This window comes from Schistocerca americana, chromosome 5 (genome assembly GCF_021461395.2).
Source record: "Schistocerca americana isolate TAMUIC-IGC-003095 chromosome 5, iqSchAmer2.1, whole genome shotgun sequence".
NCBI classification, from domain to species: Eukaryota; Metazoa; Arthropoda; class Insecta; order Orthoptera; family Acrididae; genus Schistocerca; species Schistocerca americana.
In genome coordinates, this window is record NC_060123.1 from 531,036,770 (window position 1) to 531,058,078 (window position 21,309).

The following is a 21,309-nucleotide window of genomic DNA, read 5'->3' on the forward strand; positions in this document are numbered from 1 at the left end:
TCACCAATTTAGTATTGGAGGGCAGCGTGGAGGGTACGAATCGTAAAGGGAGACCAAGAGATGAATACACTAAGCAGATTCAGAAGGATGTAGGTTGCAGTAGGTACTGGGAGATGAAGAAGCTTGCACAGGATAGAGTAGCATGGAGAGCTGCATCAAACCAGCCTCAGGACTGAAGACCACAACAACAACAACAACAAAGCAGGGGTGGTAACCATAAGTCTGGCATGTTACACACTGTCTCTGGCCACTGAGGTCCAACTGTGGGCAACTACGCTGATGGGAGAAATGTACTGTAGGTGGTGGGGTGAAGGAGAGGTTGGGACAGGGAGGAGGAGGGATAGCAGGGTAGGGCTGAGTGAGGGTGTTTTGCTGCTAGTGGGAGCATGCAGGGACTTAGTGGGGGTAAGGTAGGACTGCTAGGTGCAGTTGGGAGGTTTGGGGTGGGGGATGGTGGTGGTGGTGGTGGTTAGTGTTTAACGTCCCGTCGACAACGAGGTCATTAGAGACGGAGCACAAGCTCGGGTTAGGGAATGATTGGGAAGGAAATCGGCCGTGCCCTTTCAAAGGAACCGTCCCGGCATTTGCCTGAAACGATTTAGGGAAATCACGGAAAACCTAAATCAGGATGGCTGGAGACGGGATTCAACCGTCGTCCTCCCGAATGCGCCACCTCGCTCGGTGGGGTGGGGAGGGGGGGGGGGGGGGGAGGTAAGTGGTAAAGGAGAAAAGTAGAGAAAGGGGAAAAGACTAGTGGGCATTTTGGTGGAATAGAAGACTGTTCAGTGCTGGAGTGGGAGTACAGAAGGGGTAGATTAGTTGAAGGACAGGGGCTAATGAAGGTTAAGGTCGAGAGGGGGAGGGGTTACACAAGATATACTGCGGAGAGTGTTCCCCACCTGTGCATTACAGAGAAGCTGTTGTTGGTTGGAAAGATCCAAATGCCACAAGCTATGGAGCAGTCACTGAAGTGGAGCACATTCCATTGGGCAGCATGTTCAGCAACTGGGTGGTCCCACTGTCTCTTAGCCACAGTTTGTCGTTGTCCATTTATGTGGACAGACTGCTTGTTAGTTGTTATGACCACATAGAAAGCAGCACAGTGGATGAGGCTAAGTTTGTAAATCAAACAACTGCTTTCACAGGTATCACTGCCTAGGTACAGGAGATCTCACATGAATACACACGCACATATTCACACATGAACAACTCACACATGCATTACCACAGTCTTTGGGCACTGAGGCTGGACTCTGGGTGGAGAGAGCAAGGAGGAGACTGGGGTGGGGAGGGAGGAGCTTCTTATCCCCACCACCCACAGATCACTTCTCCCATCAGCACATTTGCTCACAGTCCTCCCTCAATGACCTGGGACTCTAGTTGTGTGTGCGAGCTGTGCTTGCATGAATTTGTGTGTGTTTTCTTCTAAGAAGGCCTTTTGGCCTTCAACTCAAATATATAGCAGGCTTTTTGTTGTGCTTGTCTGCAACTCAACATCTCCTCCATATGGTGAGTAGCAATCTATCCTTTTCATAACACTGTCGATATTCTATCTTGGATTTTGCATTGTTTAAATTCTAAATCTATACTACCATATAAAGAAAGGTGTCATTTAACTTAGTTGCCAAAAATCTCAAAAATTCTTTACTGACTTCCTCCATATTTTTACATGATACTCTAATAAATGCTCAGAATGTCATAGGATACATATTTTCAAATACATTGATATGTAAATAAATATATACTGTATAAAGGGGAATGTTGGGAGCAAAATTCTCAAAAAGTTCTTGACCAACTTATTTCAAATATTTACACAACAGTCTCATACACATTTGGATGGACTTAGGCTACATATTTTTTAGTATATACAATATATTAATACGTATGTAAAAATGTGTACTACTACATGAAGACTAGTTATTGTTTCACATTGTCACCAAACTTCACGTAAGTTCTTGACTGCTTTACTTCAAATTATTAAGCATTACTCTAAACAAAATTTGTGCCAATTTACTTCTGATATTTACAAGATGATCTACTAAATGTTTGGACAGCCCACCTGGCTAGCCGCGAGGTCTAACACGCTGCTTCCCGAGCGGGAAGGCATGCCAGTCCCCAGCAAGAATCTGCCCAGCAGATTAGTGCCAGCCAGCCTGTGCATGGTTTTTAAGGTGGATTTCCATCCACCTCGGCGAATGCAGGCTGGTTCCCCTTATTCCGCCTCAGCTACACTATGTCGGCGACTGTTGTGCAAACACTATCTCCATGTACGTGTACACCATAATTACTCTACCACGCAAACATTTGGCATTACACTCATCTGGTATGAGATGTTTATGGGGGAGGGGGAGGGGATCCATTGGGGGCTGAACTGTACAATAACCCTTGATTTGGTGTGGGGCGTTGGTGGGGTGGGTAGACTGCTGTGGCCTGTTGTGGGGTACGAAGCCTCTCCGTCGTTTCTAGGTCCTTGGTTTAATACACAATACACAAATGTTTGGACAAACATTAACTACATATTTTTAATATATATGGTAAATAAGAAGGTATACAGCATATAAAGAGAAAATGTTGCTAGCAAAAACCTCAAAAAGTTCTTTACTGGTTTAGTTCAAATTTTTACCTGATATTCTAATAAACAGATGAAAAGTCATAGGCTCTATATTTTTATGGTATACGGTATACAAACATATGTATAGTATATAAAGAGAAAACAATGTAAGCAAAAATCTGAAACAATTCTTGACAGATTTACTTCAAATATTTACACAATATTATAATAAATATTTGGACGGACATAGTTTACATATTTTTAATATATAAATAATATATATGTAATATGCAAAAGTTGTTAGCAAAATCTGAAAAGTCCTTAACCACTTATTTCAAATTTTTACAAGATACTCTAGTAAGTACTCAGACAGGCATAGGCTGTATATTTTTCAAACAACAATGCACAGGTTTTCTGTTAAAAATTACTGTGAGAAAGCAAATGCTGTGTTGTGCTGGGCTGTGAAGATGTGCAGTTTTGTTTCCTTTCTAGCAGTCAATTTTAACTGTGACAGTGCGGAATTTAAACCATCAGACACTTTTTCTCTCATATATATTCTTTTGCCTTACATATGATTTTAAGGAAAAATTGTATATACAAGTGCATGATACTCTGTTTTCTCTCTCACAGACCGTTTCAACAGAAAACTGCTACAGATCTGAATAATCTGAAACTTTGTTATTCTTCCTGTTTGCAGACAAACCATTGTCACAGATTCAACTGCAAGAAAGGTCTCTCATACTCCGTATGCCAATGATCCCAACCGATTTACCCATTCAAGTTAAGCAACTTCAACACCCAGTCCAGGTTTCACTCATAACAACAATGAATAAGGATTAAGGTCAGAGAGAAGGGAAGAGGAGATGGGCTGACACGGGGAAAATAGAGACTTAGAGAGGGGGAAGGAGGAGATGGACAGGGAGAGGGAGGAGGAGATGGTGATGGAGAGAGACAGGGTGGAGGAGGAAATTAGGATGTATATCAAACTGCCATACACCATTTGGCACTTCTGAAGTATTGCTGAGTTTCCTAGCAAAAAATATTTGCAGATGATCCAGATGATCAGATCTGAACAGGTGAACACATCATGACATCCAGCGACGCTAACTGCTACTCCGCGTAACATGCAGCATAGCTCACAGCAGTATATTATCAGCACAGCTCACAGCAATACAATATTAGGTGGTGGTGGTGGTGTGGGGGGGGGGGGGGGGGGGGAGATATTGCCATTTATCCAGAATGAGCTTGATTTATTCACTTCTATTTTAAAAATCTACAAGTAAATAATTTCTTTATCAAGACAGGAACAGACAATATATATTTAAGTTTTGTGCTACAAGATATTCTGCATGATTGACTTGCCTCAATAGTGTGCTTTGGCATGCTGCTTTTGGAATGTAGAGGGCAGGGGCACCAGTCCTGTATCAAATCCACTTGGCAGATTAACGATGGGGGCTGGTGCACCAGCCAGCCTGACTGTAATTTTTTTTTTTTGACAGTTCCTCATACCTAACTTGGTGAATACTGGACTAGTACCCATGTCCTGTCTCAGTTACAAAACTCGAAAACATTCTCACACTAGACACAGGCAGATGTGGTACACAAATTTTCTCCTGGATGAGGAGTGTGGGAGGCAACAGACAGGATATCCAGCCATCTGCCAAATCCAGGATAACATGATAATTCCATGAAGATACAGGATAAAGGCCAGGAAAATAGAAGAAGGAGAAGACAAAGAAGCAGAAGATTATGAAAATCTAGAAGATGCAGTTTTCAAAGACACGAGAAACAAGGCCTCGTTAATCTCATCTGAGTTCGTGTAAAGCAACCCTGAAGTAAAACTTTCTATGGCGTAACAAACAGAACTTAAATTAAGCAAGCTCCTAAATGCAAAAGTTTTCTGGTTTCTTGAGTCAGACTAAACTGCTTATCTCCAAAGTAGATTACTGATATATTGCCTTGTCCACACAACAAGTTTGCATTTACTGGCATGGAGAATTAATAAGAAGCTCAAAATGTTTACAGTTCAACATCAAAAATCATTTGACAAAATAGCAAATCACCTAAAAGATTACTCAGACCAACATAGTCTTGCCCAGAATCATTGAAATCAGTAACAACCCATTGCTTTTTTAAATCATAAACAATGGTAGTTCACAAATTTTGATAAGGCGTGGAAAACAACTATACTCAAACATAACAAGCTATATTCACACCACCTGAAAATCTAGTACCAGCTATTCAATGCCGTAGCACAATGTGTAAAGTGTTAATACTTCATGTGATACTTGGAAATCCTACCTGAAGCAAAATATTATAAGTTTCTCTATCAAATGACTTACCTGTATGAGTTCTTAAGTGAACAGTTAAGTGACATGAACGCTTTGAGCGATAGGGGCAGATCTGGCATCTGGAAATAGAATTGGTATCACCATATAAATACACAGGACTACAACCCACCTGTAAGATTCTCAACTTGTCTTTTGAAACTGACTTTGAAGAACAAACATATTTTGCCTATTTGTGAAATTTGGTGCTATTATCTGTTGCATGGGTGCACATAGAGGTCTACACAGCTGCACAATCATGATTTATATAGTTTGGCATATAATGCTTCTAATAGCATATCTATTTACATCAGAGACAAATCTATACTTGTGAGATGCAAAAAATAAGGGTGTAATCTGCACAAATTATGTTTATGTACCCTGAGTGGCACATAGAAAAGCCAATCAAAACATGCAACAGGTAAAAGTCCCAGCTACCAAGAACAAAGTATATTTAGCCCACAGGTACATTACAGTCAGTTGCACTAGACACGTGAAGCTGTTTTATAAGAGTAAAAAAATCATTTCATTCACATAAGAGGATACCATAGTTTTTAACTACTTACATATCCAAAATACAAAATTTCAGAATCATGAGTGGTAATGCATAACACATTTGATAGTCTGGAGAACAAAATTAAATATCAGATAAATAAACTTTTAAAAATCTAGTTAAGCGTAAAAGGTTTCTTTTTGCCTCAGGCAATCTATCACCATCCCTGCTTCCTAACCTTAATAACCACCATATGTAATTCAGAAAGGCACTTTTGATCAAATCTCAAATGGTATTGTTGACTTACTGATTTGCAGACAAATGCTGTGTGTGTGAAAGCGAACTACTGGAGTAATGAAAGAAAGTTTATCAAACAATGAGTTGTTGCTGCTGCTGAAAGAAGTCCATTCCCCTAATGGATGCTCTGTGAAATATTCAGTTAGAATGTTTTGGCTGAACCATAAATTCTGACTGAGATTTGGAAATGCAACAGCAAGCTCAACTCAAGGTCAAAAATAAGGACTAGGATATTGGTAATGGTGTATCTCATTTTCAAGCAGGAATACAGAGATGATATTGAATAATTAAAATTGACACAAATTATTTATCACAATAAAATATAAAATGTGTGCAACCTGAAAATTTCATTAACCTATCCACTATCATCGGTAGTTTACGAGTAATTATAAAAATTATCAACCATGACAAAATCATTCACAAATAAGCAGACTGATTGAACTACTTATTGTATTTGTTAATGGAAATTATAAGTAACGAAGATCTTAAAACACACTTGGTTGTTAGGTGTTTGTAACATCAATCCCTTGAAGGTAGTGATGTGTGTGTAAGAACATCTTACACACAGCCATCTACATTATAATTTGTTTCTTCATAGCCAAGGGAAGTAACTTATATATTCTACTTTCCTAATAACTAGTGATGACAATCTAGCAACTTATCTTTCATTTGTATGATTTTTTCCTATTTTCAGAAAGAAGATAATTGTTTCCATCTGCAAACTAAGGTAGAGGCCCTTAACCATATTTTATTAAAAGCGATGATGTAAATGCTGAAGACTGTAATGCTCTTTATGTCTTCCTAGTTGTAGCATAGGAAATCCACCTAGTTACCTTCAGTTTTGGATCTCTTGTCTTTAGTTCTAGTAATATGAACAAATCAAACACATAAATGAGTCAAAAATTTTTGTTCTTAATCAGCTGAAGATGAGGACTAAAACTGAAGTTCTTCATAGTTCAACATTGACACCATCCATTATATGTTTCAACTTTATTTCACTATTCTATCTATGGCATCAGTACTTTTAAATGCACGTGTTCCTGCAAGAGACATCATCTTATGTGAATTATTCATCAAATTCGCAAAACATTGTGATGCAAACTGATAATGCACAGATGACTGAAGTTAAAGAATACTGCTCTGCTGATAAATTTTAAATGACACAGCTATCATAAATTATATTGTTGACAATTACCTGAAAAATGCTTTCAACTGTTGAAAAAATTCTTTTTTGAGATGTTCTGAGTGGAAACTGAAATATATCAACTGTCTTTTTGTCATTCTCCCCAAAGAGAGGTGTTACATGTCAAGGTCAAGAGTCCAACCAGAGCAACTGCAACTATTAACAGTTATTTTTGAATGAAATGTTGAAAATTATTCTCTCTCATTTTTCTAGATTTTGGTACGGTAAGTTGATTACAAAACATTTTGCAGCTAAACAGTACTTTTCTTATATATATATATTACTAATTTGCCTTCAGGTCCTTGAAGATGATATAAAGCTGCAGAAACTGTAATTCACTCATGTTTGTCTGGCAAACTGCAAAACTGGCTATCTCTTTTTTTGCTCCAAAATTGTCTAGTATGGTTTACATGCTGTTGTTTCACAAAACCACACTGATTGGCTTTAAACAGATGTGGAGACAACAGTAACCTCCATCTTCAAATCAGCTTCAAATTTTATCTATAGTATTGCCTATTATGACATCTCCTAAGTAATTTTTGTTGTATTGAATTTTCCTATCTAGTCTGATTTCTTGAATATGTGTAATCAAACTGAACAAGCCTGGAAATCAGCAATGTTCATCTCATTTGCCATTCAGAGGGCCCAGTCTCATACATCTCCATTGGTAATGATTAGGAACTGAAAAAAGTAGCACCTATTTTTGGCAAAATTCGCATTTTATGATTAGACGAACAAATTTAAATGGTTGTCACACAACATCAGCGAACACAAATAAATTATTAGTTCTTTGAAATTAACTGTTAAAAAGAGTGCTGATTTGGGACTTTCCCAAAAGCTTCAACACCTTTTTCTTCTGAAATGGTCTTTGTTTTCTTCGTTTGGCCATATTTAAGTTTTTGAAACTGATTGTTCTGTTGCAAAGCAGCAGCATTTTCCCACTATTTACCGGAATCTCTCTCAGATATAAGGTGTCTTTTCCGACCCAATTTGAAAATTAAAAAATCTGCAGACTGTTAATTTTGACTTTTTGTGGGTATTCATAGCCTAACAACCATGCTTGACAATGCTACAGATAGAACTGACCAGACAGTTAGTGTAAAGTAGAACCGAATGTACATCAACTCGATTTTAACATTAGGAGAAGAATTTCAGCACCGTCGAAAAATGTTACAGATTTTGTTTTCCAATCTCTATAGCAGAGGGTGGGTGCTGGGTGGGCACTATAGGCTAGTTGCAGATGGCGGTGAGCATAAACAGATTAGAATTTTGACCATCACGGGAGAAAGCGGTGCAGGGAAACAATCCCCACCTCCATTTCACTGGGCAGTGGCCAACAGCAAAACTGACACATTGTCACAGGGATTGTCGATCTCTTCTGGTGCTGTAAGGGTCATAATCGAAATTCGTGATGGACCAGGATTAGTCACTTCACTTATTTCAAAATAAGAAAAGAAAACAAGGAGTAACACACAACACAAAGCATTCAGGGATGGCTACCGCGCAATTGCTTGTTGAAGTTAGCAAAGTATTGTTAACGCCATAGTCCAGATCAGACCTCTAGCGGTGTTTTATGCAATTACAGTTCAAAACATCCACCACCTAACTGGCCAGATTTAAACTATCCCCATTATACTATCTTTTGACCTTTAGCACACAAACAAATCTAAGCCTTTCATTCTTATGAAATGCTAGGTCCCATGGCTGACTACTATGTTGCATTACACGAGTGTATCTTAAACAGACCATTCAACCATCCATGACCGCCATCACACCAATCACTGGACGTATTGACATGTTGTTGCGTTTGTACACTTTATTTTGCATGTTGGCTCTTGCGCAATTGGGCTTCGCCAGATGATGTAAAATGCCAATAACTGCTTACATTTTCAATATCCTATGCAGAAAATACAGCTATTTCAAACTATCTCTGATAAATAGCTCATCTGGATACAATTCATTATGAAACTGCATTTTTTAAAGTAATTTCACATTTCGAGGCACAATTTGCATCTGTTTTGCATTTATTGCAAAATGCGAATTATTCCGGCCCCTGCTAATGGTATTTGTCTCTTATAAGTAGTTCAAAATCTTTTGAATAGTTTTTCTTTCACACTTTTGCAATTTTCATTTTGATGTATGTTTCTTACTTCATGTAAGTCTTTCTTCCAGTTACACAATTCATATTAGGGTTTTAAGCAAAAAAACTGTCTATGCACACTGTTTAGTTTTAATGGTTTCCTTGCTCCTTTGTTGAACCGAAAACTCACAGCCTTTTCTTATTACTGAAAGCTATTGCTGTACATGTCTTCTTTGGGCTAGAAAGTAATTCCTGTTGTGCACTCTTAGTGGCACAACAACCATCCTTCGAACCATGATTCACGGAATTGTAATTTTCTAGTTCTTCTAATGTTGCCACAGTTTGTAACAAAATTTCCATGGAATTTACTAACAGGTAACACAAATGTAGATCTTCAGGAAAAGTATGTGATTTTGATTGCACATCATGCTCTTCATATTTCATCTTTCAAGACTGAAAACTTTAACTGGATTCCATATTAATGCAAAACTCTGGAACCTGCACAAAGACAGATGCTATTGTCACACATATATGAAGAAAATACAGTGTACATTAAATCAGTGTTACCTTCATTGTTAACACTTACCAATACCACAACAGCAATTGGTAATTGCTGTGGATATTATATGAATTGCAGATTCAAGCAGATAGTAACTGTGAACAACTGTGTCAATAGCAATTATCAATGGAAACTTTACAATCACGTTATATTGTGTTATCTGTTTACCTATGCGCTGTCAACCAAGGACATGCGCCCACCATGTTGTGTAGGCGCTGTCTGCTACAGTTCCAGTAGGAGGCACATTTCTTCAGCCACCTAGCAGGCTACGAATTTGGCAATTTTCGTTATTTTGTGGGTTCCCTACCTCTATCAGTAAAAATGGAAATCTTGTAAGTTGTTGTTGTTGTTGTTGTTGTTGTTGTTGTTGTTGTTGCTGTCCGTCTGTTAAAATTCCTGTTGCATGTGAACAGTTGACATTTATGCCACTTACTAAGGTCTACAGTTCCTTGACGGTGTAACAAATTTAAGCTTGTAAGAACTATCAAGTTGAAATTTATGTCACATACTGAGGTCTACAGCCTCTTCAGTATAGTAAATGTGAGCTTCTATGTCAGTACACCAAAAACAAAGGGCTATTTATGTCACATTTTTTAATATTCGAAAACTCATCATCAAAACCTATAGGGTGTTACCTTTGGCCTAGAATCATAAAACTTGGCAAGAAGCAAGATTTCATAGTAAAATTAAAGGAAAAAATCTGAAAATTGTTAATTTTTAATTATATCACAAGGGAATTTTTTTTGTCATTTGTTATCTGACTGACTGTCTGTCAGAAGAAGGAGGAAGAAGAAGAAGAAGAAGGCAATTTACACCACATATTTTGATACTCACAAACTCACTCGTCAAAACCTATAGTGTACTTCCCTTTGGCCTAGAATCATTCTTTTTTGTCATTCATTGTCTGACTGACTGCTAAGACTCCTGTTTCTTAGGAACAGATGAACATATCAAGTTGATCGTATAATAATATATCTAAAAACAAAGATGATGTGACTTACCAAATGAAAGTGCTGGCAGGTCAACAGACACACAAACACAAACATACACACAAAATTCAAGCTTTCGCAACAAACTGTTGCCTCATCAGGAAAGAGGGAAGGAGAGGGAAAGACGAAAGGATGTGGGTTTTAAGGGAGAGGGTAAGGAGTCATTCCAATCCCGGGAGCGGAAAGACTTACCTTAGGGGGGAAAAAAGGAAAAAAGGACGGGTATACACTCGCACACACACACATATCCATCCACACATATACAGACACAAGCAGACGTATTTAAAGACAAAGAGTTTGGGCTCCCACATAGAATGCGTCACAGTGTAGGCAGGTCAGTTGGTAGATCACGTGGGTGCTTTCACACGTGGCTCTGCCTTTGATCGTGTACACCATCCGGGTTACAAGGACTGGAGTAGGTGGTGGTGGGAGGGTGCATGGGACAGGTTTTACACCGGGGGTGGTTACAAGGGTAGGAGCCAGAGGGTAGGGAAGGTGGTTTGGGGATTTCATAGGGATGAACTAAGAGGTTACGAAGGTTTGGTGGACGGCGGAAAGACACTCTTGGTGGAGTGGGGAGGATTTCATGAAGGATGGATCTCATTTCAGGGCAGTATTTGAGGAAGTCATATCCCTGCTGGAGAGCCACATTCAGAATCTGATCCAGTCCCGGAAAGTATCCTGTCAGAAGTGGGGCACTTTTGTGGTTCTTCTGTGGGAGGTTCTGGGTTTCAGAGGATGAGGAAGTGGCTCTGGTTATTTGCTTCTGTACCAGGTTGGGAGGGTAGTTGCGGGATGTGAAAGCTGTTGTCAGGTTGTTGGTGTAATGCTTCAGGGATTCCGGACTGGAGCAGATTCGTTTGCCATGAAGACCTAGGCTGTAGGGAAGGGACCGTTTGATGTGGAATGGGTGGCAGCTGTCGTAATGGAGGTACTGTTGCTTGTTGGTGGGTTTGATGTGGACGGACGTGTGAAGTTGGCCATTGGACAGGTGGAGGTCAACATCAAGGAAAGTGGCATGGGATTTGGAGTAGGACCAGGTGAATCTGATGGAACCAAAGGAGTTGAGGTTGGAGAGGAAATTCTGGAGTTCTTCTTCACTGTGAGTCCAGATCATGAAGATGTCATCAATAAATCTGTACCAAACTTTGGGTTGGCAGGCCCGGGTAACCAAGAAGGCTTCCTCTAAGCGACCCATGAATAGGTTGGCGTACAAAGGGGCCATCCTGGTACCCATGGCTGTTCCCTTTAATTGTTGGTATGTCTGGCCTTCAAAAGTGAAGAAGTTGTGGGTCAGGATGAAGCTGGCTAAGGTAATGAGGAAAGAGGTTTTAGGTAGGGTGGCAGGTGATCGGCGTGAAAGGAAGTGCTCCATCGCAGCGAGGCCCTGGACGTGCGGGATATTTGTGTATAAGGAGGTGCCATCAATGGTTAGAAGGATGGTTTCTGGGGGTAACGGATTGGGTAAGGATTCCAGGCGTTCGAGAAAGTGATTGGTGTCTTTGATGAAGGATGGGAGACTGCATGTAATGGGTTGAAGGTGTTGATCTACGTAGGCAGAGATACGTTCTGTTATAATAATAAGATCTATGGTCTGTTGGTGGGGTAAAAAAGTTAATCTTACAAGTAAATGCAGTATTTTCATACTCACAAACTCGCTCATTAAAACCTATAGGATAGCTGCTCTTTGTGCTGATTGGGACTAATCCATCATGCGACAACAGTGGAAACACTCTCCAGAAATTAAGAAATTGCTGTGAAGCCATTAACTCTGCTTATGCAACTGGTAATGCTACCATGTCATCTCTTGGCAAACAGAGTCACAAACTGGGATTATATACAATGCTGATATAACAAAGCTCTCCTTTTCAATTTGGGCCAGTTTTGCAGACAGAGGATGAGAGAGCCCAACCAAGTTAGCATGTGTAAATTACATGCATTTCAAGATACTAAACGCAGTTGGAGGACCAAGGACCAGCAGTACATTTAATCTAATATCACAGACATACTAACATTTTCTGTAAATCATTGTTATCATACTACCAAAGAATGTATGAGCAGATGAATTTGAAAACTACCTAGGGATCAGTTGACATTTTGCACTTATAAACAGTTACACAGAAGAAGAACTGTGTTTGGTAATGGAAAGAAGAGTAAAGACAAACCCGGATATCTTCCTGGCATTTGTGTACCTTCAATAATCAAACAATATGCTTCAGGAAAAGTTATTTGAAACCCTGAGGAGAAACAATATGAAACAGACACATAGATGAGTAATCTAAAAAAAAATAAAAAATAAAAACTACTGGGAACTAAAAAGATGGAAATTAAGAAAGACATCATGAAAACTTCAAAGGTAAGATTCACAGTTCTGCTTCAGCAGTTATTTTGGCCTTTGACAATCGACACTATCATGAACTTTGGATTTTGTGATTCATGGTATTTCTGGGCAAGCAGGCTACTTTCTTTCTAGATAGTTTGATCAAATGACACACAACAATAACAATCTAGAAGAAAGAATGGTGAGTATTTAATGTCTCATTGACAATGCAGTTGGAGTACAAGCAAAGATATAAACAAAGAAGGGAACAAAATCATTAAGAATTCTTTTCAAAAGAATTACATCATTACATCATTCATCGCAGTCAATTCAGAGAAACCACAAAGAACATAAAGCTGGATGGCTGGAATGATGTTTTGTACCCAGTTCATTCTTTAAATGTGTATCCAGTGTCCTACCAAGAGTGCCACCTTATTCAGTCAAAAAAACCATGGTTCCTCTCTTGCATTTCAGTCACTCACCCTGCCAGTGACACTGAAAAACTTCACAGGTGAAAGACATTTCAATATATCTTTAAAAACACTCTTTTGTTACTCCCCAATATAAAGCTGTGTTTTAGCCTTTATTCTACAATATTAAAGGTACCTCTGACACCAAACAACATTTAAAAGAGACTACTAAGACAATTCAAACAGTTCTTTACAGAATTTTCAACTGAGTTAGGCCCTCTTATTCTGTACTCAAAAGGAAAGACGTATCTCGAACAGAGTTATCTCCTCCATGTCAAGCAGCATGGATTCCAAAAGGGTCAATCAAGTGAAACCCAACTAATATTTTTCTAACATGACACCTGGAAGCCATGGATCAAGGTAGTGATGTAGAGGCAGTACTTCGCAAAAGTATTTGACTCAGTACCCCACCAATACTTAGCAAAGAATGTAAAATCATATGGGACATCCAGAAAAAGTGGTGACTGGATCAATGATTTCTTTGTTAGGAGAATGCAGCTTGTTATCTTGGATGAACAGTTACCAACATATGTAGAAGTATCTTCCGGTGTGCCCCAAAAAAATGTGTTACGACCCCTGCTGTTTATGTTGTGTATTAATGATCTTATGGCTAATATTAGTAGTAACCTAGACCCTTCACAGGTGAGGCACTTATCTATAATGAAGTACTTTCTGAAAGTACCTGCACAAATATTCAGTCAGATGTTGATACGATCTTAAAGCGGTGCAAATATTGCCAACTTGCTCTAAATGTTCAGAAATATAAAACTGTTATTGTTGTGGTCTTCAGTCCAGAGACTGGTTTGATGCATCCCTCCATGCTACTTTATCCTGTGCAAGCTTCATCATCTCCAAAGACCTACTGCAACCTATGCCTTCCTGAATCTGCATAGTGTATCCATTTCTTGGTCCTCCTCTACGATTTCTGCCCTCCACGCTGCCCTCCAATACTAAATTGGTGATCCCTTGATGCTTCACAATGTGTCCAACCAACTGATCCCTTCGTCAAGTCAAGTTGTGCCACAAATTCCTCTTCTCCTCAATTCTGTTCAGTACCTCCTCATTAGTTATGCGATCTACCCATCTAATCCTAAGCATTCACCTGTAGCACCACATTGTGGAAGCTTCTATTCTCTTCTTGTCTAAACTATTTATTGTCCATGATTCACTTCCATACATGGCTACACTCCATACAAACACTTTCAGAAAAGACTTCCTGACACATGGATTTTAATTCCTACTCCAAATTTTTCTTTTGTTCCCTTTACTGCTTGCTCAATATACAGGTTGAATAACGTTGGGGATAGGCTACAACCCTATCTCACTCCCGTCCCAACCACTGCTTCCCTATCATTCCCCTTGACTCTTATAACTGCCATCTAGTCTCTGTACAAATTGCAAATAGCCTTTCGCTCCCTGTATTTCACCCCTTCCATCTTCAGAATTTGAAAGAGAGTATTCCAGTCAACATTGTCAAAAGCTTTCTCTAAGTCTACAAATGCTAGAAATGTAGGTTTGCCTTTCCTTAATCTACTTTCTAAGATAAGTCGTAGGGTCAGTATTGCCTCACGTGTTCCAACATTTCTACGGAATCCAAACTGATCTTCCCCAAGGTCAGCTTCTTCCAGTTTGTCCATTCGCAGGTAAAGAATTCGTTTTAGTATTTTGCAGCCGTGACTTATTAAACTGATGGTTCAGTAATTTTCACACCTGTCAACACCTGCTTTCTTTGGGATTGGAATTATTATATTCTTCTTGAAGTCTGAGGGTATTTCACCTGTCTCATACATCTTGCTCACCAGATGGTAGAGTTTCGTCATGGCTGCGTCTCTCAAGGCTATCAGTAGTTCTAATGCAATGTTGTCTACCCCTGGAGCCTTGTTTCGGCATAGGTCTTTCAATGCTCTGTCAAACTCTTCACGCAGTATCATATCTCCCATTTCATCTTCATCTACATCCTTGTTCATCTCCATAATATTTTCCTCAAGTTTATTTTCAAGACTGATAATATGTTTGTAGACGGGAGTGCGGTGGCGGCATTGACAATACACACATCGACGAGGCATAGTGCTTCAATGCTGTTACAGATAGAGCTCACAGCGGAATGGTTCCGCTGGCATGCACTGCCACCATTGTATAGACCCTCTAGTGGTTTGGCGACAAGAGAAGCACTGCAAAACTGGATTGCACATTTTCCTTTTCTCTTATTACAACCGGCTTACTTGAAATGTTCAGCCGATCCTCTTCTCTGGATACACGGCTGTGTCGATCTCCACAACATCTTCTCTGAAGAAATAATGCTGGTTAGAGGGATTAAAAAAAAAAACTCTCTCACTCTCTCTCTCTGCTCTTGAAATAACTAGGTACTCTCATAATACTTTCCATTCAGTTCTGGTATATTTCCATTTCCACAAGTCTCATGTAAGTATACAAATTCTTGCAAGTCAATTACATCTTTAACCATCAGATACAATGTGGTGAGTTTAATAACCACCAGAAATTCAAAGACAGTTCTTGCTTCTAGCAAGTCTAACACCCACATTAAAAGTCTCTAGTCAAATCATATTGCATTTGTTCATAACAATTACAATCGTTACACTGTCAAAGAACAACACGTGCTTGCTCCTTGTTTGTAACAAACAGCTTCTATGGCACAAGTGGCAAACACTTGTCTGTGTCGATCGACCGCCCCGATTGCAGTATTGTCCCGATACACGTCCATCCTGCACACACAAAAACCAGTGGCGCAGTAGACATATCTCCACTCTCCCACATCATACTTAAAATATCGAGTGTTTGAGACAGTGGAAGACCGAGTGTCTCTAGAATTTACCCCAAAATTCTCGAGGCACAACAAACCTCTATATACTCCTTCCACCTATCTGCCTTCCCTTCTTTGCCTAAAGGTTTTTCATCTGAGCTCTTGATATTAATACAAGCTATTCTCTTTTCTCCAAAGGTCTCTTCAATTTTCCTGAAGGCAGTACCTATCTTACCCCTAGTGATATATGCCTCTAGATCCTTACATTTTTCCTCTAGCCATCCCTGCTTAGTCATTTTGCACTTCCTGTCGATCTCATTTTTGAGATGTTTGTATTCCTTTTAGCCTGCTTCATTTACTGCATTTTTATATTTTCTCCTTCCATCAATTAAATTCCATATCTCTTCTGTTACCCAAGGATTTCAACCAGCCCTAGTCTTTTTACCTACTTGATCCTCTGCTGCCTTTACTATTTCATCTCTCAAAGCTACTCATTCTTCTTCTAATGTGTTTCTTTTCCCAGTTCTTGGCAATCATTCCCTAATGCTCTCTCTGAAATTCTCTACAACCTCTAGTTCTTTCAGTTTATCAAGGTCCCATTTCCTTAAATCTCCACCTTTTTTCAGTTTTAATTTACAGTTCATAACCAATAGATTGTGGTCAGAGTCCACACCTCCCCCTGGAAATTACAATTTAAAACCTGGTTCCTAAATCTCTGTCTTACCATTATATAATCTATCTGAAACCTTCCAGTGTCTCCAGGCCTCTCCAGATATAAAACCTACTTTCATGATTCTTAAACCAAGTGTTAGCTGTGATTAAGTTATGATCTGTGCAAAATTCTACTGGGTGGCTTCCTCTTTAATTCCTTATCCCCATTCCATATTCACCTACTACTTTTCCTTCTCTTCCAGTCCCCTGTGACTATTAAATTTTTGCCTCCGTTCACTATCTCAATAATTTCTTTTATCTCATCCTACATTTCTTCAATCTCTTCGTCATCTGCGGAGCTAGTCGGCATATAAACTTGTACTACTGTGGTAGGCATGGGCTTGGTGTCTATTTTGGCTACAATAATGCGTCCACTATGCTGTTCGCAGTAGATTACCTGTGCTCCCATTTCTTTTATTCATTACTAAACCTACTCCTGCATTACCCCTATTTGATTTTGTATTTATATCCCTGTATTCATCTGGCCAGAAGTCTTGTTCCTCCTGCCATCGAACTTCACTAATTCTTGCTAGATTTAAATTTAACCTAGGTTATCCATTTCCCTTTCTAAATTTACTAACCTACTTGCCCAATTATGGGATCTGACATTCCATGCTCAGATCCACAGAACGCCAGTTTTGTTTCTCCTGATAACTATAAAACTATGCACTTCAAAAAACGAGTCACAACTGAAATTGGACAAATTATACAAATATCTTGGTGTACAAATTTATTGGGCTGTGGAAAGAAACAGTCACATAGAGTAAGTCATAGGTATACCAGGTAACAAGGCTTTAGTTCATTGGTAGAATACTACGGAAATTCAGTCAGTCTCCAAAGACAATTGCTTACAAATCACTCGTGTGACCCATCCTAGAATATTGCTCAAATGTGTGGAACCTGTACCAAACACGGCTTACAGGGAATACTGAATGTATACAGAGAAGGGGTAACAGCAAAGGTCACAGGTTTGTTTGACTCATGGAAGAGTGTCACCCAGACGCTGAAGAAACTGAACTGGTAGAAAGTTGATGATAGACACGAACTATCCTGAGAAAGACTATTTACAAAGTTTCAGGCACCAAGATAAATCTAGAAACATTTGTCACTTGCTCTAAATATTCAGAAATGTACAACTGTGGACTTCATAAAATGAAAGGACAAGATTATATTAATTACCAGATGTACAGAAGCATTTTAAAAGTCATTCCTACTGTGCTCCATACATGAATGGTGTAAGAAGAAGCCCTAACAACTGGTACAAGGGGAAATATAATCTACCATACACTTCACAGTGGTTTGCAGACTATGGACGTAGATGTAGATGTTTATCTTACAAACCAACTAACCGTCAGTGGAAGAATATATTATTTTCTTGGTAAATAAAGAAGTAATTAAACAGTTAATTGGACTTCACTGCTCACTTGTAGGGTCTTTCATCATTATGAATCCTCATGTGCTTTTTCAGACTGCCTTTATCCACAGTAGCATAGTCACACACTTGACATTTATGACATTTTTCCCCAAAATGAATGTGCTGATGTGCTCGCAGCTTATCAATTCGGCTGTACGTTCTTTTACAAGATTCACACTGAAATGGCCTTTCACCTGAAACATACCAAAACGTATAAATTAAAAAAATAAAAAGGCATATATAATCTAGTTCTTTTTATAAAGTACTAAACAGAACTGTTATGCACAAAACAAAAACCTATTCAGAGACTATAAATACTTGATAAGGGGAACACGGTAACTGAAGGCAAACTTTGCAGGTCGTTAGGCTGCACCATGTTCAGCTTCAAATTTCTTCTTACACCATTGACTATTTGACTCATCTGATTGGATGTTCTTCAGGATCTTCTGGCACTCTGTGTTCACTTATAAAACTATCTTTTGTAAATTAATCCAAGACTGGTCTTTCATAGTGTTTAGCTAACCAGGTGCACTAGAAGATCCTGATGGAGATCTCAGCAGAGAGATCAAAACATCGATTGTGTAAGAAGAAATTTGAATAGGAATATGATGTGGCCTAAAGAGCTACAAGATTTTACCTTCAAAACCAATGGCCATGAAAACCTGTAGACTTACACGCAAAAACAATTCTTTAATCTATTTTTCCACCATCATGTCACAAATACACTCCTGGAAATGGAAAAAAGAACACATTGACACCGGTGTGTCAGACCCAGCATACTTGCTCCGGTCACTGCGAGAGGGCTGTACAAGCAATGATCACACGCACGGCACAGCGGACACACCAGGAACCGCAGTGTTGGCCGTCGAATGGCGCTAGCTGCGCAGCATTTGTGCACCGCCGCCGTCAGTGTCAGCCAGTTTGCCGTGGCATACGGAGCTCCATCGCAGTCTTTAACACTGGTAGCATGCCGCGACAGCGTGGACGTGAACCGTATGTGCAGTTGACGGACTTTGAGCGAGGGTGTATAGTGGGCATGCGGGAGGCCGGGTGGACGTACCGCCGAATTGCTCAACACGTGGGGTGTGAGGTCTCCACAGTACATCGATGTTGTCGCCAGTGGTCGGCGGAAGGTGCACGTGCCCGTCGACCTGGGACCGGACCGCAGTGACGCACGGATGCACGCCAAGACCGTAGGATCCTACGCAGTGCCGTAGGGGACCGCACCGCCACTTCCCAGCAAATTAGGGACACTGTTGCTCCTGGGGTATCGGCGAGGACCATTCGCAACCGTCTCCATGAAGCTGGGCTACGGTCCCGCACACCGTTAGGCCGTCTTCCGCTCACGCCCTAACATCATGCAGCCCGCCTCCAGTGGTGTCGCGACAGGCGTGAATGGAGAGACGAATGGAGACGTGTCGTCTTCAGCGATGAGAGCCGCTTCTGCCTTGGTGCCAATGATGGTCGTATGCGTGTTTGGCGCCGTGCAGGTGAGTGCCACAATCAGGACTGCATACGACCGAGGCACACAGGGCCAACACCCGGCATCATGGTGTGGGGAGCGATCTCCTACACTGGCCGTACACCACTGGTGATCGTCGAGGGGACACTGAATAGTGCACGGTACATCCAAACCGTCATCGAACCCATCATTCTACCAGTCCTAGACCGGCAAGGGAACTTGCTGTTCCAACAGGACAATGCACGTCCGCATGTATCTCGTGCCACCCAACGTGCTCTAGAAGGTGTAAGTCAACTACCCTGGCCAGCAAGATCTCCGGATCTGTCCCCCATTGAGCATGTTTGGGACTGGATGAAGCGTCATCTCACGCGGTCTGCACGTCCAGCACGAACGCTGGTCCAACTGAGGCGCCAGGTGGAAATGGCATGGCAAGCCGTTCCACAGGACTACATCCAGCATCTCTACGATCGTCTCCATGGGAGAATAGCAGCCTGCATTGCTGCGAAAGGTGGATATACACTGTACTAGTGCCGACATTGTGCATGCTCTGTTGCCTGTGTCTATGTGCCTGTGGTTCTGTCAGTGTGATCATGTGATGTATCTGACCCCATGAATGTGTCAATAAAGTTTCCCCTTCCTGGGACAATGAATTCACGGTGTTCTTATTTCAATTTCCAGGAGTGTATAATATTATCAATTCTAGCTTCTTATGAAATTGCCATCAGAACATCTGTCTGAAAAGAATGGGGAGAAAGCTAATGTTGCTTTAGTCCAAAGACTAATTTATTGCAACTCTCCATGTTAATCTATTGTTGGAGGGCAATATGAATTAACTTTACTGCAACATAAAAACTAAATCATACACATATGACTCTGTTTAATAGCATACTCAACAACAGAATAAAACATAGATAAAACAAAGAGAAAACGTAAGTCAGTGACTGCATCAAAGATAATCGTTAAAAATAATAATCCCTTGCACATAGCACTACACTGCACATAATACTGCACTCCCCCCGCCCCTACAACATTTTCTGTTTAACTGGATGTATCATCCGAACTGAGTAACAATGGGTCATGCACAGCCTGCTGATAGCACATTAGAAGTAGCCTCTGACATCCATTGTGATTGATCTTTGTGGGTGGTGGAACAACTGGAGTGTTTGTCAAGTCCCAAGTGTGTGTAGAAGAGTCTATACCAGTGTAGGGTGCATGGAAAGCTGGTTTGAGCCTGTCAAAAGTGATACTGGTTGGCATAGCCATCACAGTGGCTTACAATGGCTTGTCCCTCAACCTGATGACAAGCTAAGGTCCCCTGTAGGGTGGCAGCAGAGGCTTGCGTACTGCATCAGGCCATATGAAGACATGATGACACTCCCGTAGCTTGTCAAAAAACAATGGCACGAGGCTGCTTATGCCTTGGAGCAATAGAGCGTAGTTACCATATTTGTGTGTGCAGCTTTTGTACAAAATGTGGCAAGCCAAAACAATCATCTGACCCATTGGCAAAGAACTCTCTGGGCAATCATATTGGTGGGTCACGAACATGTTCTGTGGTCGGGGCTTTCGGGTCTTCTTTCAACAACATACAGAGATGAATTAACAACAGACCAGAGAAGACAATTTGAGTGTTATCTGTTCAAAGCATTCACTGATCTACTGGATATGAAGCGGATTAAAACTACAGCTTAC

The 21,309-nt window shown here is 40.3% G+C and overlaps 1 protein-coding gene across 4 annotated transcripts in view; it reads right to left on the reverse strand.

Moving 5' to 3' along the window:
• Positions 1–21,309, reverse strand: part of LOC124616774 (zinc finger protein 714-like) — a 306,681-nt gene that overhangs the window by 142,900 nt on the left and 142,472 nt on the right. For all 4 annotated transcript variants that reach the window (XM_047145166.1, XM_047145165.1, XM_047145167.1 and 1 more), the window contains exons 4-5: positions 18,166–18,349; positions 4,894–4,961 (exon numbers count right to left, since the gene is read on the reverse strand). In XM_047145166.1, coding sequence (XP_047001122.1) covers positions 4,894–4,961; positions 18,166–18,349 — 252 coding nt within the window. The remainder of the gene's footprint in view (positions 1–4,893; positions 4,962–18,165; positions 18,350–21,309) is intronic.